Consider the following 27,084-nt stretch of genomic DNA (forward strand, 5'->3'; position numbering starts at 1 on the left):
TGATTTTAACATTAAATTCGACTTCTGGGAGCCAATTTTAGTCAAACTTAAATAAATCAATTGATTGTCTATTAAAAAACAAATTGCATTTTTAATTTCTCATCACCGCCATTTAGGCCAACATCTTGGATTTAAAATTCTAAAATACTTTAGCGTAGTTATAGCTCAACAATCCATATAAAGCCAACGAAAAAAGGTCCTATATGCATAGGAAACCCATGACTCATAGGATATTTTTTCAATAATTAAAAATAGATAAAATCTGTTTCAAAAATTTCTGCACTTCCGATTGGTTTAATTCTTAGTGTTTGAATATTTAAATTTTAAATTTTAAGCATTTTTTTGAATGGAGCACTTCTATTCGAGCAGTTTTTGCTTTTTTCTACATTCAACCCCGGAGGTTGGTCACTTTTTCGTTTGACACTTTTTTAGTTTGTACCCCGTTGGTTGGTCAAAGTCAAACTAAAAAGTGACGAACTGTCAATTTTTACACGGCGCTCACGCACACTATCAAAACAAACGCTTGATAGTGTGTGTGAACTCCGTGTAAAAGGGGTGTCAAACTAAAAAGTGACCCCGTTCGTTTGACAACAGTTGGTGTCAAACCATCGGGGTTTGAGTGTACAATGTATTTCTTATGGAGCGAACTGTCAAAAACTGCTCGACTGCCGGTGCTCCATTCTGAGTTTTTTTTTAAAGGTCTAATAAACCTAATTTTTACTTTTGGGTGTTTTAGAACCGCAGGGGTATTCAAAAACACCCAAAAGCAAAAATTGAAAATTTAGTTTATTGGACCTTTTCAAATAAAACTCTGGAAATTTGCTATATTGGACCTTAAAAAAAAGTCCAGAATTATTCTCAATTTTTTTTAATTCATGTTTTTTTTTCAATGTTGTTTTTTATTGGCTCGAGTTTTCTTTTTTAGTGTTGGTTTAATGTTTTGTTTCTGAATTTTAGAATTTCTAAATTTCTGCATGTTGATCTATTTTACCAGCAAATTGGGTACTCAAGCCCTATGTAAATTTTTATGTACAACGGTAAAAAAACGATTAAAAACCACGTTAAAAACCATTTCCAATCACTTTTTTCATTTTATTAAAAAATTGACAAGACAACATTTTTTCGATGGATGGTCCCCTTGGAACGAGCTGTCAAGAAGGACCGCGAGGTTAATTTTTCAAAATTGATTTTAAAATCCATTTCTGGAGTTTTTTTTTGAAAAGGTCCAATAAACCAAATTTCCAGTTTTTTGCTTTTTGGGTGTTTTTGAAACCGCCTTGAGTCAGGGGTATTAAAAAACACCCAAAAAGCAAAAACTGAAAATTTGGTTTATTGGTCCTTTAAAAAAAAACTCCAGATTTTAAACTCTTTGTGGTCGTACAAAGGGCAAGACAAAGGGTCACTGTGCTCAGAAAAATAAGCTTTATCGCTGAAAAAACAATAATATCAGCAATGTAAGCTTCATTTTAGGACCCAATTGAATCATTTTTATGGCTGGTTTACTTCAGTTTAAGCAAAAAACTATGTGCTTTAATTCTAGAGTTAGATTTTTTATATCAGTTATTTAAAAAAAACTTTAGAAATCTTTCCCAAATGAACACGCTTACCCGGGGAACTCAAATTTGAGTGGATCCAATCAAAACGGCGCAAACCGTAGCCATACAAATTTGACATCGAGTACCCGAACTTAATTTTAACATGGTGAAGCCGATCTTAAATTTGACATGCGCTGGGTACCGGAAAATCCTCCAGGAAAGCAGAAAAATGGTTCCGGGGGACGGATATCAGTTCGGAATGATAGTGAAAAGGAAATTGTCGTTCTGGGCTAGTTTTTTTGGTGATTTTATTTGAATTTTAATTGTGTTAAATTATAATTTTCAGCATTAGGAGCAACGTTTCCACCTATCGGAGGATTGCCACCCGGGACATCTGGTTTGGCGGAATTTAACAGAATTGACTACGGGTGGACGAGGACTAGCTTGTGACACTTGTCGACATCGTTGGAGAGTTCGGTGGCAAGGTTGCGCGGGCTATCGGTTCGGATGATTAAAATAACGATTACGTTCCAGCGGCCACCGGACATTCGAATTGATGCCACAGCTTCCAGCTCTTCTGCCGACACTCCTCTCCACAGAACATGAAGAAGACGCAGTCCGGGCAAGGAATCAAGCTGTTGCTGAACTTGACTCCGCAGTGGCTGCAGTTTTCGTAGCACAAGTTGAAGTCAATCGCCGTCAGCAGCGGTTCCGCATCCATAATTACGTCCCCCGGATTAATGTCCTTTTCGGCTACCAGGATTCGCCGGTGATCAACCTTTTTTCCCTTGTCCAGGAAGGGAATCTTCGGGTTAGTGTCCACATTAATGTCCATCCGCGGACTTGGAACCGTGCCCTTCGAAGGGCCAGCGGCAATCTGCTGCTTGCAGTTCAACTCCCTGACCCGCAGTTCGGCATCAACTTTTCTGGATAATCATGCTTCTTGGCCAGATCGATGTTGTACAGAGCAAACTCGTACTCGCCCTGCTCGAACCGCCGACCTTCAAATTCAAAAAACATACATCAAAACCTAACCTCAATTAATCCACACACGCCTCCCGCCCTACCGATTCCCGTATCCCGTGGCCATCTAGTCCGACTCCTTCTCCGCGAAGCACCATACCAAAGCTTCCCCATACTTCCCGTCCAGATAGAGCCGGTTGCCAGTGTTTCGAAAGCGGGCCGCGTCGGCGTCACACTTGCCTTGTTCCGGAACCAGCAGCAGATCCCGACGCTGGTCCATAAAGTCCAGCGTAAAGTCGGCCCAGATGGCCCCACGCTCGAGGAGCAGGTCGATGCTACCGGTCAAACGGATTGGCAGCCGCCAACCTCAGGTCCTAACCTTTAAGTTTTCTAAATATTTTTCCGGAGCGGGGCTTCGAGCAACTGTTACGCATCTCGGCTGTCCCATCTCCGGAACCACGGCAGATACTCGTGGTCGAGTCAAGCAATAGCAAATTTTGTCCGTCGTTAAACCCCTTTCCCGGCTGCGCCAAGTTGCGAAGACCATAATCGAACAGAGAATTTGCAGGGCGGCAGATTGCACCTGACCGGAATGGTCATCCGGAACGTGAACTAGCGGGTTGATGATCCTCATCGTTCATGTTTTCCGCAAAATAATTTATCGTTCCAAGGGCGGCCAGCGATACCCTGAACGGGACCTCGATCGGTTCTACAAGCTTGACCGCGGCCGGGATTATCGAAGGAGCAAGTAATCCTTCCTTCCTTTCCTGTTAGCCTTCACCGGCGATGCCGTCAGCGGTCGCATTCAATTGTTTCCGGCGGTCCTTTTACCGGCGGACATTTCGATGGGTGATGGTTCCGGCGGGACGATCGTCTTCCAGGGGGGCCATCGACGGGTATCAAGAGCTAAATACGGAGAAATAAAAAAGATAAAATGATGGTAAAACTGCGAAAAATTCCGGAAGTATTTGTTGATTTTACTATTGAATGGCAACGCCCCGTAAAAACAACTTTTGTTGCTTGTCGGCTTCCGATGTTAATCAACTCGGTGCGCCATAATGATGCTGTAAAACATAAAAATTAAGAGATATTTTAAATAAAACATTCAATTCAACAAACTTACCAGAACACCAACTTTAAAAACGCTAAGTCCCAGAACTGTCACTTTTGAAATATCCAGCAAAGTCACCAAGCAAAATGAAGTTCGGTTCAGTGATCTCAAATTTGCGAAACAAAATCAAAACAAACCCATCTTAAAATTGACATCGCTGAACCGAACTTCATTTTGATTGAACGAACTTAAAAATTGAGTTCCCCCAGTAAGCGTGAAGATATACATTAGTTTTATTTATTTTTTCTTAAACTCTATAGGACCACCCTGCAGTATTTTTACGAGACGTCATTTTTTTTCTGACAGGTCAGGTATAATAAGGAAGGGTGCCAATTTTACAATTTTTGCTCAAAAAATCTGCAATCAGAATTCATTTTTAAAATACATCTTTCAGATTATTCTTGATTTACAATGTCTTCAAATTGATTTCTCTTGGGAAACGGTTTTAATACAATAACATTAAACTGAAAAGTTTGTGGTCTAGTTTCATTTATAACATTTTGCAGACGAACCGAGTTTGATTTTCAGAAAAGTCTCTGCAGACTTTTGTCGAGCCCATTCACAGAGCATTCCAGACTAGTGCAGCCTTCGTAGCAAACCCGGCTGGCAACCCTTGCTCGCTCAAAGAAAACGCCGTTCGCTTAATGGCTGCCTGAAGAAAAATCAAACCCGAGTTTAAATAGTGCAAAAAACGGTGCAAAACGATGCGTTCCGGTGCGGAAAACTAGCGCAAAAGTGTCCCAGTGTCGCGTGTGACCGATTGCGAGCGAGTTCTGGCCCGCGGGCCCACTTTTCGAGGTAAAAAGTCGCATTTTGCGTTTTTGCTTGTATTTTTTTCTTCTAACTTCCTCCCCATTCACGGTCGATTGGGTTCGGTTCTTTCGGGTGAAAAATCTTCTTGGAAGGCAGGCGTACGAAGAAGATGGTGGTGGAGGAGGAGGAGGAGGTTGGCCGTGGCCTGCTAAGATGGTGTTGTGGTTCTTCTGGTTTGAAGAAGTGAATGAAAGGAAGAAGCTTGTCGTCGGAACAATCGGAAGGTTTGTGAAGGGGCTATCGGAGTTGGGTCCCCGGGTTCGATCCGGTGGCCAAGTGCAAGAGTGAGAGCGAGAGCAGCAGCACCAGCGAGAGGGAGAGCCATGGCCCAGCAGAGGGCAAAATGGTGCCTGGAATACACACTCTGATGACGGCGACGACGACGACGACGGCTCGAAGGGAGTTGGCTCGGTTTTTGGGGGCCGTGACCACCCCCGGAACCTCCACCACCTGATCCCAACGTCCCGTGGTTTGGGCTGCCCTGAGGTTTCCTTTTTCGAAAAAACAGCACTCGGCCGAATCAATATTCACTTTGTCGCTGGTGGCTGTTGAATATTTAATGAATTTTGTACCTTCTCATTCAGAACGATAACGATTCGAGCTGGCAGCGTTGTTGCCGTTCCGAAGAACAATAGAAAGTTGGCACCACGGTGGCAATTTCTTCAAAATCATTCAAATCAAATTGGTTCTAAACAAACTCTCTTCACAAAAAAAAGGAAATAGAATGTTTCATAAGCCCTGGGGCAGCGGCGGCGGTGGCAGCACCAGCCAGCAAACAGAAATAAAGAATGATTGCGAATTTAATTCCACACACAGTCGCGCTTAGCTTGCATTTCGTACATGCTTCTGGCGCAGCGACTGTAGAGCGAGAGCCAGCAGAAGTTCAACCTTTATTTGTTTACTGCTATTCCTCGTCGATTTTCTCTTCGAGCTGCAACTATTCCAGATACCGTTAAATGTAATCACTTTGGCCAGTTTGATCTTATCAGCAGGTGATAATCTTGTATCATTTCTAAATAATGTTTTGTATTTCGACCAGGAAAGTGCTCCAAAACACATAAAAAAAAAACATAACTTCCCATTGAGAGTCCCCCCGAATCGACCCCAAGTCACGGTCACTGGTGTGGCGACGGATGATGCTGCTGCTGACCTGGCCATGTACTTGTGTGGTGAACCCCTCCACCGAATCGCGCGCTGGTAGTAGTGCATTCGCGCAATTATGTATGCGCGGCTGCGGCATCAGCAGCAGCACCGGAGAAGGTTTTAATAGTTTTATGTGGCCCGGCTGTGTTCTTTTTCACTGGGACTTTTACTAAAGGAACGCAAAGTTTGGCGAAATATTCTTTTGGGAAGCTGGGTTTTCTTGCAAATGAAATAATGTGCGTACAAAATTCGTCATTTAGGTGACATTGTTCAATATTTCATCATGCGTTTACAAATAATGTTTTTCTGTGTTTTTTTTTAAACTGTTTTTCACATTTACTTTGTAAGCATTGGTTGAAACTACATTTTGTTAGTATTATAAACCGTTTGATCATACGTAGTTTGACAAATTGAACAGATGAAAATTGATAAACAGATACTTCTAGCTAAAATATTGTTAATTATTATCCCGGTACAATTCCGTTTAATTAAAAAAGTTTGATATTTTCCGTTGTTCACAACAAGAATTATCAAATTTGCCTTCATGTGCACCAATTTACCGTACATGTGTTGAGTGTTTGTAAACAAAGATGTCTCGTGGATTCATCACGGGACAGGGGTTTTTACGCAGTTATAAAGTAAAACTGCGAATTATACAAGTAATGGGTATTGCAGATAAAACGATATCAAGCAGTTATACCAACTGTTTTATTTTCTTAATTTGGTTCAAGCTCCCAAAAAATCTGAACGGTATCTTCTATATGATTCTAGAATCTTGCAGAACTCTATTTGATCAAATCTGAAATTTCTGAGATCGAAAACGTTGATAGTCTTATTTGTATAGTCTAATTTGTATAATAGTATGTTCACCGAGTTGGATAAATACGAAGAGTGCTGAAAAAATCAAGTTTTGAAACGAGTTCCATACAATATTTTTTTGCAATTCACTGAGTGAAATTTTATGTCAAATTTTCATGGATTTTGTCAATAAATCGTTTAAATCAAAAAAACGTTGAAAAGTGTTACTTTCACGTCAAATATATTTACCATAACTAAGGCTGCTGCTACAGTTTTAAGAAAAAAAAAATCAATGTTTTTATTTAGTTTACATACTAATTTTATAAGCTTTTTATTACAAAGACATATAAATTTTAAGTAAAATAGCTAAAAATTCAAAATTTTAAAGATTTTTTCAAAACTAGTTCTGTATACTAAAATATTGATTTATATTACATTTTAAACTAATCTCAAGGCACGAATCAAACGATTTTACATTTCATATGAAATATCTTCTACTAGGGTCGGGTCAATCGGCAGAAAATCGTTTGGCAAAATGCCGAATAACCGAATGGTCAAATAGCAGAATAGGTCAATTGGCAGAATAATCAGCTGAATATTGATAGGCAGAAAAAGTTAATAGTCTAATGGCAGAAAATAAATAGGCAGAATTGGCTTTTCTTCAATATTGGCCATAGGGAGCTAATTTTTGTTGAATGAAACTTCAAAACATTTGAGTAAACATTCTTAAATATTTCTTTAATTCTTATTTATAATTTTGCAAAAGTTTTGTGCGTAGTTTTTCTTTTACATAAACTGCCGTTCTACGCATAATTCGTGCTTTCCATTTCATTAGGGCACAAAACTTTTGTAAACAAGAGTGTATCCCTCACACCTTATGCAAACTGTCATTCGAGTGAAAGGGATACACTATTGTTCACAAAAGTTTTGTGCCCTTTTGAAATGTTAGGCTCCAATTGTCCCATGTTCAAAAAAGTGCAACTGAGAAAAACGCGATTGAAATTTTTCGACCGATTTCTGTGTTTCTACGCATAATTGTCCCGTGGGTTCCTATTCGCCCTATGTGTCCCTAATCGCCCCAGTTAGCAGTTTATCACCCTTATTTGTGATCCTCTTGCTATACAACAGGTAAACAAGGCATAATGCTTAGTAAAATTAATGATTCCGTGTTAGAAAATACTTGGTGGGACAATTATGCGTAGAAGTTCAACGATGGGACAAACAGACTTGGTGTTATTTTTAATGAGTTTCCGAACAAAGCACCAGATTTTATGTGTTTTTCTTAAAGTACACATCAGACTAAACTTAAAAATGGCATAAAGTCAAAATAGTCAAAAACTGACATGGGACAATTATGCGTAGAACGGCAGTAAACAATATAAAGATTGCACATGTCAACATTTAATTATTCTGCCATTAAATTTTGTGCCAATTTTATTTTCTACTGATCAACTTTCTGCCATTTAATTTTCTGCTTATTTAATTTCTGCTATTTAATTTTCTGCTGATTAACTTTCTGCCTTTTGATTTTTTGGCCCTTTGACTTATTCTGCCATTAAGTTTTTGCCTATCAATTTTCTGCGGATTGACCTTTTCTGCCATTTAATATTCTGCTATTTGACCCTTCTGCCATGTGATTTTCTGCCAAACGATTTTCTGCCGATTGACCCGAACCAAAGTAGGGCCGCAGAACTCGAATTTATAATCGAATTATAATAATCGAAACTTCGGATAATCGAGTCTGGACTGTATCCGAATAAAAGCACAAAAAATCTTGAGTTTTTTTTTTCTAAAAGGTCCATCAAACATTTATTTTTTATTTTTATGTTTTTTGAATACCCCGATTCATAAACACCCAAAAAGCAAAAAAAAAAATTGTTTATTGGGCCTTTGAACAACAAACTCAAAAATGTAAAAGATAGTGAAACGTAACTTGTCGACTCCTGATATTGATTGTCCAATTCCAAAGTTTTTTTTTAAATGGTCGTATAAGATTTTGTGTTTCTTATGTTGTCCATGGTATATCGAAATCTTACTCCAGACTTGATTATCTGAATCCTCAATTATATGAATGTTTTTTTAAGGATCTCCAAAGAATGATGGGATACCAAAATCAAAGTTCTTCTTGTACAAAAGGTGTTTTCAGACCTGTCAAAAAGAAAATTTCTAGCAAAATTATGTAAATGAACCAATGTCCAAAGTGTAACCAAAGAGTCTATCCCTCTCACGTAAGTTGATGTACACATTAGGATCGACCAGGATAGACTATTGGCCCAATTACATTTTTTTGCTAGATTTATCTCAAAATTCACAAAATTTACTTATTTCGAGTGTCATTTTTAGACCATTCTGGAAAACGTTAATTTGAAGAGATGGAATTGTCATTAAGATCGTAGATGGTGTCATTCACTCTTGGGAATCATCATTGACGATGATTCTGAATTCAGGGTCCAGAAATAGTAATTTCAAATGAAAAAATAAATACGATATGTAAAAACACAACAACACAAAACACATTGATTGATACATCCTGAAGTAAGATTTGAATGTTTTTCTAAAACTCGATCACTCGATATCAGTTGAAAGTTCCTTACCGAGCTGTCAAAGTGCTGAGGTGTTCCAATATGTACCGACTTCCTTTTAAAAAAGAACATACATCAACATGTGTGTCAAGTTTAGCTAAGAGAATATCCGCTTATCACAACAAAAATCAATAAGTAAAACAGAAAAAAAACGTCACCCGCAGAAAACTGCAGTTAAGCAAACGAATCACCTCGCTCAACATTTTATTTATTTATCGTGGGGCGTGCCATCCGAGCGCGCGCGCGATATCCTTTAATCCAGCTTCAAAGGACCTCCCCCTTCCCCTACATTTCATGCATGGTGCATGCCTGTCTGTCTGTCGTCACCGCAAGCGAACCTCATCACTACCGGTCGGTCCATCCATTAATGTCCACGGCCTCCTCCCACCGCCAAAAAAGCATCATATCTCGGCCCTAATGATAATACAATTTCCGAAAAATGGCACCGGCGAGCATTATATTTCAGCGTCTGTGTTAAATATGCAAACACTTATCATCATCGTCATCACATCGCTGGAGTTGGAGTCGTCATCGTGCCAGAAGTGTCAGCAGTATGTATGTTGTTCCCACCCCCTTTGACCTCCCCCTCGGTCGGTGGGGAGTAGGGGTGGCAGATAATCAGTTTTGCTGCTGCTGTGACAACCTGGACTCGGTTAGGGGGTTGTATTATTTACGGCGTTGCATCCCGAATCCATCTGGCGTGTGGTCCGGTGGTCGTCGCAGAGTGGCACCACATTCAGGACCAGGACGGAGACTGGGTGGAGAGGTGGCCATCACAACAAAATGTGGGAATGCGCATGGATGAAATGTTTCACATATGTAGATGTGTTTTGTGCAGCTCATGTACATAAGCCGTGCGACCGACCGAGAGCAACATCATCGGTTGATGTATTGTATGATCCGACGACGGAACGGAATTGTTGGTCTGGTAGAGTTTGAAATTTGGCGCGCCTTCATGGGTTGTTTTGAAATGTTACAGAATTATAGTTACGTATAGTTATTTTTGAACAGAAAAAATCTTCAATCCCATTGTGTCCGTGGTCCAATTTCATCCCCCTTTTAGTAGGGGGCCCCATCCCAGTCCAAGCTCACTCCAAAGAAAGTGGCCCCACCGCAAACACAAATACATAGTTGCCCCAACATATTGCTGCTGCACCAGATGGAACGGGAATTTAATGTCCTTTCTCTATTTTCTCTTTCTCTCTCGGTAAATCTCTTTGCAGTTATTTGTGAACCGATCGAAATGCACATCTCTGTTGAGAGCAGGAACTGAGCAGACTTGGACCGCCTGTCCCTCCAGGATGGACCCAGGCACGAACGGAAATCATCCGCCACCCGGGATGGATCCGCTGAAACCGGATGGTAGCGCAGGGCTACCACCTCCGGTCGGTCCTGGAGCGATGCCACCGATGCACCCGTCATCGCAGGCCGCCGCCGCCGCCGGATATCAGCATTACGGGTACGGTGCCCCGCCCATGATGGACCATCACGCCGCGGCCAAAGATCCATACTACGGTTACATCAACAATCCGTATTCGATGCACGCGCCGTACCACCATCATTCCGCTTATCAGCATCCGTACCCGCAAACACCGTACGGTGGCCACTCGTACCATCCGCATCACCACCAGGGTCATCACTCGCTGATGCCACCGGCTGGTCCACCGCCACCAAGTGTGGCCTACCCAGGCTATCCCGGCCACAGTCAAAGTGCTGCCCAATCTTCACTTCCACCCCAACCCCATCAGCTGGCCGGACCTTCATCAATGGGTCCAGGACTGCAGAAATCCCCGGAAAAGCCACAGCAAATGTTCCCGGACCATCAGCAACCGCCGATGCCACCAACGGCGCAAATCCATGACGGCAAAAACATGCTGATTGGACCCACCATCGGAGGACAGGACATGATCGATGGCACGATGGGCATCCCCCCCAAGCGAAAGATTGAAATCCTCGACAACGTCCTAATCAAAAAGTCCAAACAAGAGCTGGAAGCGGAGAAGCGCGACAGTTTGCCCCCGCCACCCGTAACGGAAGCAACTGCCCAGCCTCAACCACATCCACCACCAGCGTCCGAAGCGAGCAAATCGTCTTTCCAAATCTCAAACCTTATCGACGACAAACCCAGGCAAGAAGCCCAACCTCAACCGGAAGAGCAAGAACCCCGGCCCCAACGCGAGCCAACGCCAGAAAAGACGGCGCCACCCATAGAAGAGGTTCAACCAGAACCTCCTCCGAAGTCGACACCGCCCCAAGAACCACCCCCCTCGGACGACAACTCCAAGGTCGAAGAAACGGAAGAGACTGATCCACTGGCACTGCCACCAGAACCGTCGTCGCAACCGGACGTCGAACCGGAAGCCGCCAGCACGTCGGCATCCTCCTCCCAGCAAATGGACTTTGACATAACGGAAAAGCTCAAGGAAATGGGCGAAATCAGCGTAAAACCAGTGTCCAAAACGGACGCCAACGCGAGCAAGGCCAAGGAACTTGAATGCACGGAGGAAATCTCGCTGGAAATCACCAAGAAAGACGCCGCCATGCGAAAGGTCTCCAATCTGAGGAAAAACATCAAGGAAGTGATGGACGACAACCAGCTGGATGCGTCCACGTTGGCCGCACAGCGTCAGGAATTGGAACGTTTGGCGCGTGTCCAGGAGCAGCAGCGGATTATCCGCGAAGTGCAGCGTCAGCTCGCCCTCGAGCGTCAAACCAACAAAACCGAGCAGAAAGTGATGCAATTCTTGCAGGGTCACGCGTCGATCCTCAAAACGCAACAGCCCGGAACGTCGACTCCGGTCAAGGTGGGCTACGTAAAGAACCCGTTTGAGACGCGGGGCCGCCCGCCGAAGGCACGTCCCATCCAGTCGACCAACTTGACGCCCTCGGTCAGCATCGCACCGGTGAAGGCCTCTGGCACGACGCTGGCCTCGCAGATCCCGTCGATTCCGGTGCGCACCTTTGACGATATGGACAGTGACGAAGATTTTGACGATGAAGATGAAGAGGATGAGGACAGCGAGGCGGAGATCATTTCTCCACCGGAAAAGAAGGAAGTTGTCACGATCGATAGCTCCTCGGACGACGACTGCATTGTGCTGTCGGATGACGACGAAGAACCAGAGGACGATTCGGACGATGATCCGCAAAACAGTGGACTCCACGTGAACGACACGTACAACGTGCCGGACGATAAGGGCCGCGTTGTTATCAACGTTGGTCACGCCGAGGGCGAAGAGGACATCTTCCTGGCGCCACAAATTGCACGCATCATAAAGCCTCACCAGATCGGTGGCGTTCGGTTCCTGTTTGACAACATCATCGAATCGATCGAACGGTACGACACTTCCACCGGATTCGGTTGCATCCTGGCGCATTCGATGGGACTCGGCAAGACGTTGCAACTGGTCTGCTTTAGTGATATATTTTTAAGACATACCAGCTCCAAGACGGTTCTCATCATCATGCCCATCAACACGCTGCAAAACTGGCTGAACGAGTTCAATACCTGGCTGCCGGAAGATCCGGAGAGCAGTCCGCTGAAGAATCATGGTGAAGTGCGGCCACGAAACTTTAAAATCTTTATCCTCAACGATAGCCACAAAACGCTCAAGTCACGCGCAAAGGTTGTCCTCGAGTGGGCCAAAAACGGCGGAGTTCTGCTGATTGGGTACGAAATGTACCGACTGCTCAGCCAGAAGAAGATGACTAAAAAGAAGAAGAAAAAGAAGGGCGAGCCGGAGGTGAAGGAAGAAGAGAAGGAATCCACCGAAGAGCAGAAGAATATGTTTGATGAGATTCACGAAGCGTTGGTGAAGCCGGGTCCGGATTTGGTTGTGTGCGACGAAGGTCATCGGATCAAGAACTCGCATGCCAGCATCTCGGTGGCCCTGAAGCAGATCAAGTCCAAGCGAAGAGTTGTGCTGACTGGTTATCCGTTGCAGAACAATCTGCTCGAGTACTGGTGCATGGTTGACTTTGTGCGTCCCAATTATTTGGGCACCAAAACCGAGTTCAGCAACATGTTCGAGCGTCCGATCCAGAACGGTCAGTGCATCGACTCCACGCCGCAGGACATCAAACTGATGCGCTATCGAGCTCACGTGCTGCACTCATTACTTCTCGGTTTCGTTCAACGTCGCTCACACTCGGTGCTGCAGACTTCCCTTCCGCAAAAGGAAGAGTACGTCATGCTGATCCGGATGTCCGAATTCCAGCGCAAGTTGTACACCGTTTTCATGAACGAAGTCGTTCGCACCAAGGCCGTTCCGAACCCTCTCAAAGCGTTTGCCGTGTGCTGCAAGATCTGGAACCACCCGGACGTTCTCTACAACTTCCTCAAGCAGAGCGAACGAGATCTCGACTTGGAAATCGAAGAACCGGAACCTGCTCCGGCAGTCAAAGCTGCGGCAAGCACGCTTCCAGCGATAGCCGCCGTCCCGGAACCACCACCACCACAAGCAGTTCCAGCTGTACCGGAACCACCGAAAAAGGAAGAAAAAGAAAAGAAGAAACCGGGCAAAAAGCCGGCCGCACCGAAACCGCCCAAACCGCTTGCCCTAAAAAAGGACGGAACGCCTCGGAAGCCTCGCACCACCAAGAAACAGCAGGAGGCGATGAAGGTACAGCAGGCCCAGCAACAGCAAGCGGTCGGCAAGGATGGCAAGATTGTTCCCGCGGCCACCGTCAGCCCGAGCACGCTGAACAAGGACCCAGCACCGGCGGTTGTCGAGAATCCCGTTCCCGATCCGAACGTGGTTAAGCAGGAATATCCAGCGTATCCTCAGCAGCAGCAGCAGCAACAAGGAATGTATCCCGGCTATCAACAGCAGCAAGGTCAGCAAGGAGGGTATCAAACTGGACAACCCGGTGCCCCTCCGTACAATCAGCAACCTTTTAACCAGGGCATGATGAACCAGGACCCGAATGGGTACAACAACTATGGAAATCAGTACGGAACGAGCGATCCGTACAATAGTTACAACAATTACTACGGTCGCAATGACTACAATAACTACAATCAAGGTTATCAAGGAGGGTACGGCGGATACGATCAGGGTTATCAAAATAACTATGGAGGATCGAGCAACTACTATTATCCGCAGCAACAGCAGCAGCAGCAACCGCAAGGTGAGTGATTGTTTGATTTCGTTCGCAATATTCGAATCGTTGATCTCAATTGGTGTTTGGATCGCTTTCCAAATTTTGAGATCGTCAATCCAAATATTATTAACATAAAGAACAGCTTTAAAAATATTTATTTTTTAAATCGTTTACTATTTGTGTGTTCAGGAATTTACTACTTAAAATTATAAATTATGAAATTTCGTAGTTTAAAATTACATTAACAATTTTGACATATTAAAATTTTTATTTTTTTTATTATAAGTTTTTCTAAATTTTCTTTTCTAACATAATAAATGTATTAAAATCTTAAATTCTGAAATTCGCAATATTAAAAATTAATTCGCTTCATAAGTGCATCTCCAGCGCGGGTAGCAAACATCGAAGCAAATCAAATTTGCACCCGACGTCAACCCCACCGCGGTACCTGTCGCGGTAGCAAATTTGCTCTCAGTTCTTCGGGATTACACTTTGCTACCCGCTGTTCTGCTGGTTTGCTACTGCGGCAAATGAAATGTTGCACGGAAAATGAATCATGCACGGAAAAAATGTTTTTTATGTATAAAAAAATTAAAAAAAAAATACAAAATAAAAAAAACTATGAAAATTTACAGAAAATAAAAAAATCAAAAAATTATAAAAAATTTAAAAATTCCATAAATTTAAAGAAAATTAAAAAAATAAAAAAACATTAAAAAAATAAAAATAAATAAAAAAATAAAAATAAAATAAAAATAAAAAAATTAAGGAAAATTAAAAAATTAAAAAATTTACATATTTAAAAAAATCAAAAAAAAAAATAAAAAAATATCAAAATATTAAAAAAATTGGAAACGCATTTTTGAATTTTTAAATTTTGAATTCTTGATTTTTAAATTTTTGAATCCTACACAAGAGCAGACATGGGACTATTCATAAACCACGTGGACACTTTTTGGGAATCTAACCCCCTTCGTGGACAATTGCCCATACAAAAAAAAATCTTTTTGTATGGAGCGTGAACAATCGCTTAACACCCCCTAAAGTGTCCACGTGGTTTATGGATGGTCCCCATACAAAAATCTCCGAAACACGCATTCAAAACTTTGCCCCCGGCTTGCCGGTACTTGTTGGGTATCAGAAAATGAGAACTTGAGATCAAATTTGATACCTGCTTTGCAATGCGCGGTGGGAGACTCGGGGGCAAACTCAAGAGCAAACTAACAGGGAATCAAATCGGGTAGCAAATGGTTTAACTTTCGACATTTTCGAAAAATGAAATTCTTTGAAATTTTCAATAGGATTAAAAAGTTTAATAAACTTTTAGCATTTCTAGGCATGAATCAACACATAATTATTGATTTTGAAGGTAATCGAGAGCAAAAAATGATAAAAACCCGCGGTGGGCTTGTTTCGGTGGCAAATTTGCTACCCTAGCGGTGGGGATGACGGAGTTTTTTCAAGGTGGCAAATTTGATCTCGGTATTCATGAGCCGGGTGCAAATTTGATTTGCACCCCAGCGCTGGAGATGCCCTAAGAAATACATTGTAGAAAAAAAGCAAAAGTTGCTTGGCGGCGGTGCTCCATTTTTGAATTTCAAGTTTTAAAAATTTTAAATTCTTGTACAATTTGTAAAATTGGAAACTTCTAAATTTTAATAATACATAGTTTCAAATATTGAAATTGCGATTTGTTTAGATACACAATTTTTTAATGAAAGAACCTCAGATTCATATCGAATTCCATATTTTAAAAATTAAAGAATTTTCAGTTTGAGTTGAAATACAATAGTTGTTCATACAAAAACTGGCATGTAAATATACAAAAATCTGTATCTCGCGAATAATGTTTTTGATTGAACATTGTGAAGAAAAAAGTTACACGAAAATAAAACATTGCTGATTTTTAATCAACTCAAAAAAAATATATATATATATCCAGGGCTGTATTTTCAGTTTTATAGATTGAAATAAAACGTTATTTCATTTTTTAAATAATCAATTTCGTACATTTTGTCCGCAACACCATGTGAGCTTCAAAAATGGCCCGTCTCTCAAAACTTTGGGCGCTCCTGCCTTACCCCATGACTGCATTCAAGTGATTGAGATTGAGAGAAAGAGAAAAAATATGACAAGAGAAAGAGCATGTGCCCCTTTGTCTGGCGGCTGTTTGAGTGTTGAGCTCGGCATTCGGTTGTTTCACCTTCGTGTGCGTTCACTGACGTTCTCTTTGTAGTGACGATCATGATAGGCGCGCTCAGTCAGAATTCAAAGATTGAGTCGAAGATGAAAGCTGACTGTCTTGCTCTTCGGTTCTATAAGCTATTGTGTTTCATATGTTTAAAGGACATTAAAAAAAACTAGAAATTTTATTTATTCTTCATGTTATTCGTATTCCCACAGATAACTACTACCAACAACAACAGCAGCAGCCTCAAGGCGCAGCACAGAACAATTCCTACAATGGAAACTATTACGGCAACACAAATCAGTACAACTATCCCGATCAACAACAACAGCAACCGCAAAACCCCCAACCAATGTCGCAAGACCCACAGCAACAACAATACAATCAGTACGGAGACATGACCCAGCCGGAGCAGAAATGGGATCCCAACGCACCCGCTCCCGTCGTTAATCAACTCCCATCGGCCGATCCCTCAGCATATCCGCCAGCCATTCCATCGGTTGACCCAACACCCCCAGCACCACCAGTCCAAGTCCCAGTCCCAGCGGAACCAACGCCAGCGGACCAGGCGGCCGTTACGCAGCAGCAAGCCAACGCCCAGTTTGCCGACCAGCCGTCGCTCGAGGACCTCAAAGATCTGCCCATCAAGACCGAGGACGAGGAGAACGCCGAAATCAAGGAGGAAAAACCGGCCGCCGAAATCGTCGACATGGACACCAAGAAGGTCATCAGCGAGGCCACCGATGTCGTCAAGCAGGAAGTAGAGGTGAAGAAGGAGGACGGGGAGGAGGGGGTGGTGAAAACGGAAATCAAGACTGAACCAGGGCTTGAAGGTGTGAAGGTCGAGAAGGTGGGCATGGAGGGTTCTGGGAGGCGCAGGTGGCGCCGCTCAAGATGGAAGTGAAGGAGGAAGATGTGAAGAAGGAGGATGGAGTGGCGGAGGTTAAAAAGGAGTTGGAAGAAGGTGAAAAGGAAGTGAAGAAAGAGGGTGAGGAAGTTAAGAAGGAGGAAGAGGGTAGTGAGAAGGAAGAAACTTTGGAAAAGTTGAAGGAAGACACGGACGAGAGCAAGTTGAAGGAAGATTTGCTGAAGATCGAGGACGAATTCAAAGGTAAAGACGCGAAAGATGGTGGCAAAGACAAGGATGGTAAGGGAAAGGATAAGGACAAGGATAAGGACGAGATTCCGTACGAGTGGGCGTTCGAGCTGATGAAGGGTTACATTCCGGATCTGCTGGAGAGTTCGCCAAAGATGGAGATCTTTTTCTACATTCTGAACGAGAGCATCAAGTTGGGCGATCGTATGCTGGTGTTTAGTCAGAGTTTGTTGACGCTCAACTTGATCGAGCGATTCCTGCAGAAGAGTAAAATTCCGGGAACGGAAAATCACTGGGGAAAGAACACGAGCTATTATCGTAAGTGTTACCGTTTGGGGATTTTAAGACGGTGAATTTATATTTATTCCTAATTCTCTCAGGTTTGGACGGATCAACGACGGCTCAGGAGCGTGAAAAGTTGATCAACGAGTTCAACTCGAACCCAAACATCCACCTGTTCCTGGTGTCGACCCGCGCTGGCTCGCTGGGCATCAACTTGGTGGGTGCAAACCGGGTTGTGGTGTTTGATGCCAGCTGGAATCCGTGCCACGACACGCAGGCCGTCTGTCGGGTGTACCGTTACGGTCAGAAGAAGCCCTGCTTCGTGTATCGATTGGTGGTGGACAACTGCTTGGAGAAGAAGATCTACGACCGGCAGATCAACAAGCAGGGCATGAGCGATCGCATCGTGGACGAGTGCAACCCGGATGCGCATCTTTCGATGAAGGAAGTGACCAGTCTGTGTTACGACGACGGAGAGGAGAGTGAGGTGAAGGACTTTAGCGAAGACAAGGAAAAGTACATTGATGTCGTGATGAAATCGCTGCTGGAGAAGTACTCCAAACAACTGACGAAGGCTCCGTTTGCCCACGAAAGTTTGCTGATCGATCGCAAGGAGAAGAAGCTGTCGTCGGCCGAGAAGCGACAGGCCCAGCGCGGGTACGAGCTGGAGAAGCAAGCGGCAACCAAGCCGAGCTACTCGTACACATCGATGGGCACCACCTATCGGGCAATCCGAACTCCGGACGGTTCGATCATTCACAGGCCAGTTGCATCGGTGAGATTTCTTGTGAATTTTGTAGAAACTGGACTTGCTGACATTCTTATTATATTCGCAGGTTCGTCCGATGCAGTCTGGTGAGGCAGGCAAGACCGGAATCGGTGGCAATAGGCCGACCCGCTGGATTCCAGCGGAGGTTTGGCAGCGACAGGGCATGACTGCCCAGGAAATGACTCTTCCAATCGGTAAGACTACCTTCTCCCTTCGATTATCACCTGGTCAACTAATTTTTATTCTCGCTTTTTCAAGATGTGGTCATCCCGACGAGTTCTGCCGACAAATCCAACATCGTGCTGAAGGCTGGCCAGAAGGTTATGGTTCTGAAGTCGCCAAAGGGCATCTACATGCAGCTGGAGACGGGCAAAATCATCGCCATCCGGACCGCGTTCAAGGTTAGCGCCAACAAGGACGGAAGTGGCAGCAATGCGGCCACGAAGGGAGGTCTAGCCGCGCTGAGCACTCTCACCGGACGTAAACCGACCGCGTCCGCAACGGTTACGAAAGCATCCACCGGAACACCATCCAAAGCGGACTGCTCCGAGGGCAACTCGCTAAGTATTCCGTCCAACTCGGACGACGAGGAGAAATCAGACTCGAGCATCGTACCACTCGATGCGGACAGCGAAAAGGAATCGATGGCCATTGACGACTACCCCGAGAAGGGAGAGATTGTCGACTGCGACATGAAGAGTGACGAGTTGGAAGAGGGTGAAATCCGTGACGACATGCTGCTGCCCATCAAGAAGATGCCACCGACGGGAAAGTTTGCCAACCCAACGACGGCTTCAAAGTTCCCAATGATTCAATCCGCCTACTCTTTAGCACCGAAAGGACAAGGTCCAGGTAAAATGTTCCAACAAAAGCAGCCGAGCCAAACTGATGTTCCTACAGGCAAGCAACCTGCGGCACCACCTGCAACGGTCACAATCGAGGACGAAATCGCACCCCTGCGAGAGAAAGTGGTCTACAAACCAAACCTAGTGGAACGAAAATCCAAGGTTCCACCGTCCTCCCTCAAGAACTATCGACATAAAGCTCCAGGAAAGGCTCCGGAGACGACGACTGGCCCAGCTAAAACCAACGCCGAAGAAAGTGGTCCTATCCCATCTCCTGCTGGACCACCATCTACCGCCAACGCAGTCCCTCAATCGACTCCGATGGATACTCAACAAGCTCCAAACAATGTTCCTCCAGCTCAGCCAACTGGTCCAGGTGCACCTCCAGTGGAACCCCAACACTACCCCAACGCCCCCGGTCGTCCGATGCCGCCGCAACAAACGGTTACATCGCAACAGCAGCCCCAACATCATCCCCAACAGTATCCACAGTCGTCAAACTATCCAGTTCATCATCAGATGGCCCCCGGCCATCACCAATCGCCGTACGCCGGCGGAGTGCCAAATCAATCGACTGCCGCTACGGGCAAGAGCCCGATCCTACACCAACCCCAGCACATGCACTCATCACCATCATCGTCGTCCTCGTCACCGTACGGAACTTCCCCACACAAAGCGCAACACCATGGCCAGCACCAGCAGCAATCTTCGTGGCATCCGTACGCCGCCGCAGGCGGATCAGTCACCAATCCCGCCACTTTCTACGGCCAGCAATCCCACGGCGTTCCTCCCCCGCCACCGTCCCAGTACGAGTCAAGTCTCAACTTCCTAGAGAAAACCACGTCCGCCCTCATCAACAATCAAAACCAGAGCGAGTTCCAAACCTCTCTCAGCAACATCACCCGCTCCCCAACGCCGGACAACTTTATGGAGTTCCAACCGAAGACGACCCCAACCGGCAAAAAGTCAGCCGCCAAAAAGCCCCCCAAGCAGCCAAAGAACGACTACAACGCTGCCAAGAAAGCGCTCAACAAGCGAAACAACCCCTCGCCCTACCATCCGGTGTCGGGCTCTTCGGCGTCGTCCTCACCATCCCCTTCACCGGCCGTCATGAACCACAGCCAGAACAGCAACAGTAACAGCTCCCTTGGTGGAACGCCCACACCGGCCGCCGCCAACTATCCGCCCGTGACCGGGTATTACGATCAGTATTCGCAGCAGCAGCAGATGCCTCCGACGACCATCGCTGCCGGTGGGCCCGGTGCGTACGGTGCAGCAGGTGGTCAGCAGCAGATGCAGCAGCAGCCGTACGGAGGCCCTCCGGTTGCCTCGTCGGCCTACGGTGGTGAGTAGGATCGCTTTGATTTTACTACTTTTTGCATGATTTGGTAGAATTTTTAACGCTTTGAGTTGGGACAACTGACGACGGACAGGACCGGACATGACTGTTAGAATGCAGCTTTGTATGCCTCGATTTATATGATCTTGGGAAAAGGCACAACTGTTGATTTTAGATTTTTGGAAAATTTCATGAGATCATAGTTCTTGCTAAAGAGAACGCTCTCCATAAACATGACGAAATCCAGTCGTCGACCCGCTGAGATCACTATCTCCATGCGAATGCGAATATTTCGAAGCGATTCATCCAACCTGAACAATTTTGTAGATTGTATATCTTTACTGCGCACCAGAGACAAGGAAAAAGGATTTGGAAAACGAGAATTGTTGAAGATCCACTATTTTTAAGGGGACAAGGGAATACCTCCACGGAGTTGGAGTTGGACAGTTTTTGGGAAGGTAAATGTTCTAGGATGCGCTCTAAGCAAGCGTTGCTTGCATGAAACGATCTAACAGTTGCCTTGATCCGGACATTGATAGAGGCTATCTTTTGAAATTGTGAAAAAATAGGATGACCTACCATACAGGGTGAAATTTAGCTTAGTTGGAAGACGTTTTGGGCTGGTGTCTTCGGCAAAGTTACAGAAAAAAACCAAAATGTTAACTCTTGAGGTCGTAGGTCGTGTCATTTCCTGTTGTTGGAGCAATGAATGTCAATGCTGATTCTGAGTTCAGGGTCGAGAAATAGTAAATTGAAATGAAAAATTAACACGATATGTAAATTACTTCTAAAAATAACATTTAAAAAAATCATTTTTTTGATTGATGCATTCTGAATCAAGATTTAAATGATTTTCTAGATCAAACATGGCAGCCAAATCGCCGAGCGGTAATGATACCTCACAGAGTCTTAAACAAAACGAGCTGCACTTTTTGGTGGTTACTCAAATGTGAGCATTTTAGTGCCCAAATAGGGTCTGAAGACACGTTTTGCCCAAGACTGCATAATGCATTGAGCCTGTATTTAGAAAGTCTTTCCGTGTTCACTTGATTTTAACCCTATTTTCTAGTTGCTATTTTTTTCAAAAAGGCGCATTTTAGTGCAAAACCAAACAAAGTTTGTTAATGGAAACACTTTCAACTGAATATATTCTGTACCAAGAAAATCAAGACTAACATTTCCAATCTGAATTCCTTATTTTTGCGTTACGTAATCAACGAATGCTCTCTAATGGCACTTTTATGACTGGATATACGAGAAAAGGGCGGGTAAGCATTTTGACAGATCTCCTAAGCTGTCTTAACAGCACTGTAGGTTACCTTTTGTCCAGGAACTTGCTAAACGTTACAACTGTCAAAATAGTTATGCGCCCTTTTCAAACGGTTGTCCACATGAGCCACGTTTCTCCTCCTATAAATGCTCAATCCATTTCAATCAGTTTTGAAATTCTCGCGCTCTCGCGTGTTATATTCCTCTCTCCCACTCTGAAGTTCTCGCTGCGAGTCCCGAGCTGCCGAGAGCAACTTGCCGATTGCCCGTGCCCTCCTCCGCTCGCGAGGCAACGAAAAAAAAAAAAAAACAACGCAATTATTGAGGTTACACCACTTCTCCATGGCTTTGTTGGAATTTCTAAGCCTGATAAACAAATTGCTATTTTGATATGAATGGCTACCACGAGGCGCTCGTGTCGAGAACGAGAACGCGATTGAAAAGGCGAGCGCGAGCGAGGAGAGGAAAGGAAAGGACTATGCATTCAAGTTCTCTCTGTAGCTCGCGAGTGAGAAAAGTTTTCCTTCTCCTCACACGAATCCCAACACTGATATCAACGATTCATCTTTGCGATTAACCTTGTACAGTAGGGCTGGCCACTTTACCGCGTACTAGGCCTTAAGGGATTATCCATAAACTACGTGGATTTTTTTTTTAAATTTCAGACTTGATACGTATTAGTCGTTTAGCAGCGGTTTAGTTAATTATTACAGCTATATAATTATATATCATTCTTACTGCTGTCCTTTTAAACCGCTGACTTTAAATCTCTTAGCTACATTTTTTTTTCTTTTTTGAACTAACAGTAATTTTTATTGCTGTGGCGACTAGCTATTGTTAACATCAAAGTTATTTTTATTAAGTTGAATAATAAAGAAAAACTTTAAAAACAACCAATGCATTTATAAATGCATTTAGTTATAAGACTTCAGAAACGCACGAGACTTGATTATTGTAGACTTCAAAACTAATAGACCAACTAGTTATTTTTTTAAGTTAACTCAGTAAGATACCTGATAAGTTAAATAGTAGTCGCAAATAAATTGGTCCTCAACTGTCCACCTTTGCGTCCACCAATAGGAACGTCATACGCATCTAGCAACAGCACAGCATCAACCGTGAATCGTTCCAACTACTATCAGTCGTCACCCTCATCAGCATCTACCACCCCCACGACAATGTCCTCTTCGACAGTTCCGACCGATTCATCCAACTATTACCATCAGCAGCAACAGCAACAGCAGCAGTCTCATCATAGTCAGCAGCAGCAGCACCAGGTAAGAAGTCATTCCCGTGGGTCATCGTCGTCCCACAGCTATGTTCCTCCGGTGGCACCTGCTGCGACTCAGCATCAACAGCAGCAGCAGCAACTTCCGCAGCAATCTCAAAGTTACATGAACACAGCAGCACCGGCTACGGCCAGTTCCGTTGTTGCCGCCGAGGTCACTCCCAACAGTAACAACACCTACCAACAGACCAGTTCTTCCTCGTTTACACCGTACGCGTCCTACCCTTCAACGGCCACCAGCGGCACCGGCAGTCCCGGTGCGACCCAAACCGTGAGTTCCAATGGTTCGGCGTTCCACCGGCCAGATCCGGGTCTTCCAGTGGCGAATGCCGGTGGTGGTGCCGTGGGAGCTGCTGGTGCCGCTGGTAGCTACGAAACTCCCCCGACCTACATCCCCGAGAGCGGTGCCAACCCGTACCAATATCCGGCATATCAAGCTGCGGCCGCCGCCTCTCAGTATCAATCCCAAGGGTACTATCCACCGCCGGCGTATCCGTACTATCCGGCGGCGGCCGCGGCAGCTGCTGCAGCGGGCGCTCCCGGTACGCCGTACGCGGCCACCGATCCCCAGTACCACTCCTATCCACCTCCACCGGCGGCGGCGCCTCCAACTACAGTTATCCCCCTATCCTAGTCAACCCGGCGTGGGACAGTGGCAGTAGGAACAACGGCAACCCGGCTAGGAATTGTTGTGGAATCGTGGCACTCTCGCACACAAAGAATCTGCAAATTTTGTTGATTGCTCTCTACTTTAAAACTGAGATACGGCTATTCTAGGGTTTGTTTTATATTTTTTCTGAGAAAAAGTATTTATGTTGTTATGTTCCTTCTTTGCAACCTAACTTTCTTTTAAGGGCTCCTTTAAACAATAAGCCGAATAGTTTTGGGTCGTGAGCGGTTGGTTGTAAGATGCTCTCTTTATTACTGTTTCCTGTTCTTTTTTTTTGTATAATTTTATATTTTTATAGATAGGCCACACGTTCCTAAACAGAGATAAAGAATCACATTTTAAAACATGAAATTTGCTTCACTCAAATAGAATGTGCTGTCAACTAGCGAAGGCTTAAAAACATGCATGCTCCATAGTAGAGATTTAGATATCAAACCATCGTCAGTAGTTGGAACGCAAAATTTAAATTGCAAATCTTAGTTGATTCACTCTGGTTGAAAGGCACTTCGTTTTTACCAAATTTGGCCTAGTTTCGTCGAAATTGTAAGTATCCGTCTATCCTCCAATCCCCGGATTCGTTCAGTGCAATGTATTTTTGTTATAACTGAGTTGTCTATGTAAATTTTATTGAACCAACACTGTTTTAGGTTTTCTAGATATTTATCCGCAATGTGCACAAAGAAAGAAAAAAAATTAAAACATTTAAAAGCGTATAGTAGTGCTTTGTGTACCGTGCTAGGAGATTACGTAGCACAATAAAAAAAACTATGAATAATATTATTAAAGAAATGTTTAGAAATTAGAACAAACAGCGCTAATTACCAACTGCATTTGGAATCTTGAGCTTGGCGCGAATTGTATTTGAAGATATCAGCTGCAAAAAAAGTAAAACAACTTCAAAGTAGAGTTACTAAACCGTTTAAAAACTGCTGAAAAGTTAGAGCATACATACACTCATCCATTATCACAACCATACAATGAATGTTTTAATCACAAGCCCACATTTTACCCTACTCATAGTCGAGTAAACATAAAACAAACATCCAGTTGGCGAATTATTAACTTTTATTTATTCGTCACATGGTTGGAATTCTTCCACGGTGTGGCGTTAATTTGCACTCAATTTAAACCATCAACCACTCCCAAAAGAAAAGTACATCCCCCCCCTCCTTCCTGTAAGGCAACGCATTTACAAACGTCGTTTTAACTTAGAAGAAAGCAAATAAGCAAAACAAAAAAAAAAAAACTAGTAGATATTGCTAAATGTCAAAGGCAAACAAAACAAGAAAAAAAATCAAGTTATCCCAATTGTCGTTTAGAATCAAATACTACTAATTATTACACACCTACCAATTACCAACAACAACAACCACTATCAAACATTAATTAAAAAAGAACAAATACATCAACCACTACTCCAATTTATAGAACTATTGACCTACTTGTAATGTAGCAATTCGAGGTTACGTTCTGTAACGGTTATGTTACGTGTACTATACTGTATCTCCGGTATGTTTCGCTCTTGCAGTCTCTGCCCCTCGATCGTTCATTTACCCGTTCTCTCCTTCGGTTAGGTAATCTGTTCGAGTTGTAATTTTGTATAGAAAAGAAAAAAAAATCGAGCGAGAATGAACCCAGCAGTGAAACGTGAATCAATCAGTTTTCCTTATTGAGCGCGATTTCGTGCGAAATTTAAAAACCTAGGTATTATTATTATTCAATGTTGAAAACAAAGAGAGACTTGCTTGCTTGAAGAAAAAGGAAAAAAAAGGAGTAATAAACGGGTGGAGATCCTCTCTCTCCTCGAGCGAGCGCGCACGCGTCAAGTCAAGCCAAGAAAGCTGCGTGTGTATTTTGTGGTAATAGTAGCAAGTGGTATGATTATTTTAATCAGTAAAGTATAAATTAAACTGATATCGACTACAATAATATTAACACACACGATACTAGAGTAATGTATGACGCGTAATACAAAGTATTTGAAGAAATTAAACAACTTGCCGTTGTTTCTAATGCTTTCGTCAACGATGACAGCCATTTATTTTTTATTTTTTATTAGTTATTAGTGGTTAATAGTAGTTTATGCAACAAGTTGCAAAAAGAGGATTTTTTCAGCACGAGTCGTACATCCAACGAGGTTCACCGAGTTGGATAAATACGAAGAGTGCTGAAAAAATCCTATTTTTGCAACGAGTTCCATACAACATTTTTTGCAATTCCAAAAAAAAACACACTGAGTGAAATTTTATGTCAAATTTTCATGTATTTTGTCAATAAATCGTTTAAATCAAAAAAATGTTGAAAAGTGTTACTTTTCGAAATTTGAGTGCTGAAAAGTAGAACTTTTCAGCATTTATTTTGAAAAGTGTTGCTATTCGATTCTGTTATTTTTGGTACAGGAAAGTAGGCTATTTCGTCGTTCAAGAATGACAGGAAAAGTAAGTAGTTTCACGACGGAATTGCAAAAACTTTTAGCACCTACTTTTCCATATCAAAACTAACAGAATGGAAAATTAATACCTTTCAATACCAGTGCTGAAAAGTTCGAGAGTTTTTTTGAATAGGTCCTATAAACATATGAAAAACAATAGCTTATGGGACCCTTTCAAAAAAATCTATATTTCTACTTTTAGAACTGGAAGGGGTGCTAAAAGTTGAATTTTTGATGTTTTGAACTTTCGAAAAGTAACATTTTTCCATATATTTTTTTTTGTTTCGAACGGTGAATTTACTTAACACATGGATGAAAGACATAAAATTCCAATCAAAACGTTTTTCGAGATTGCAAAAAATGTTGAAAGCAACTTGTTGCAAAACATGATTTTTTCTGCCCTCGTCGAAAATGTACGACTCGTGCTGAAAAAATCTGAACTACTATTTTGCAATTCCGTTGTGTAATAATTTACATTTCCTGTAATTCTCAAAAATCAAAAAAATCCATCATCATAATACCATCACCAAAATATCAGTGCTGAAATGTTCATTTCAGTATTCATTTGGGTGCTGAAAGTTTAACGTTTCAGCACGTGCATTAAAATATCGACACTGTTGGCCAGAAAGATGTATGCAACTCGATGCAAAACTCGATTTTTCAGCACTTATGCTAGTCTATACGAAGGTGTGTACTTTTGTTGAAAAAAACATCATTTTGAGCAATTCTCTACAAAGTAGGCCGGTTTCATAAAATTTGAGTCATTATAATTAAAAAACGTGAAATTCCCAAAAAAGTGTTCATAGGGATCATACATTTCTGTGAAATATAAAAAAATAGTCATAGTGAATAGATTGGT

The 27,084-nt window shown here is 43.2% G+C and overlaps 2 protein-coding genes across 3 annotated transcripts; one reads left to right on the forward strand and one right to left on the reverse strand.

Annotated features, from left to right (window-relative positions):
* Positions 1 to 1,829: 1,829 nt before the first annotated feature.
* On the reverse strand, positions 1,830 to 3,793 carry LOC6053391 (SET and MYND domain-containing protein 4). 2 transcript variants are annotated; one of them, XR_005278932.1, is made up of 4 exons: positions 3,622 to 3,793; positions 3,480 to 3,562; positions 2,603 to 3,404; positions 1,830 to 2,536 (listed from the first exon to the last, which is right to left on the reverse strand). XR_005278932.1 is itself a non-coding variant. In XM_038265961.1 (3 exons), the coding sequence occupies exon 3, from the start codon at positions 2,368 to 2,370 to the stop codon at positions 2,059 to 2,061; it is 312 nt and encodes a 103-aa protein (XP_038121889.1). In that variant the 5' UTR covers positions 2,371 to 2,536; positions 2,603 to 3,562; positions 3,622 to 3,792; the 3' UTR covers positions 1,830 to 2,058. The 2 variants fall into 2 exon arrangements, 1 of the variants encoding a protein (XP_038121889.1); XM_038265961.1 differs by having other exon boundaries at positions 2,603 to 3,562; positions 3,622 to 3,792.
* Positions 3,794 to 4,221: 428 nt separating this feature from the next.
* On the forward strand, positions 4,222 to 25,790 carry LOC6031116. The gene is given in 8 exon segments (XM_038262221.1): positions 4,222 to 4,407; positions 10,169 to 14,075; positions 16,452 to 17,131; positions 17,134 to 17,650; positions 17,713 to 18,389; positions 18,451 to 18,577; positions 18,642 to 20,573; positions 22,917 to 25,790. Coding segments are annotated over 7 exon segments (8,604 nt in total). The 5' UTR covers positions 4,222 to 4,407; positions 10,169 to 10,246; the 3' UTR covers positions 23,759 to 25,790.
* Positions 25,791 to 27,084: the final 1,294 nt, after the last annotated feature.

This window comes from Culex quinquefasciatus, chromosome 3 (genome assembly GCF_015732765.1).
Source record: "Culex quinquefasciatus strain JHB chromosome 3, VPISU_Cqui_1.0_pri_paternal, whole genome shotgun sequence".
NCBI lineage: Eukaryota > Metazoa > Arthropoda > Insecta > Diptera > Culicidae > Culex > Culex quinquefasciatus.

Coding starts and splice junctions, on each gene's coding strand:
- LOC6053391 (XM_038265961.1), bottom strand. CDS start 2,370: ATGGACATTAATGTGGACACTAACCCGAAGATTCCCTTCCTGGACAAG.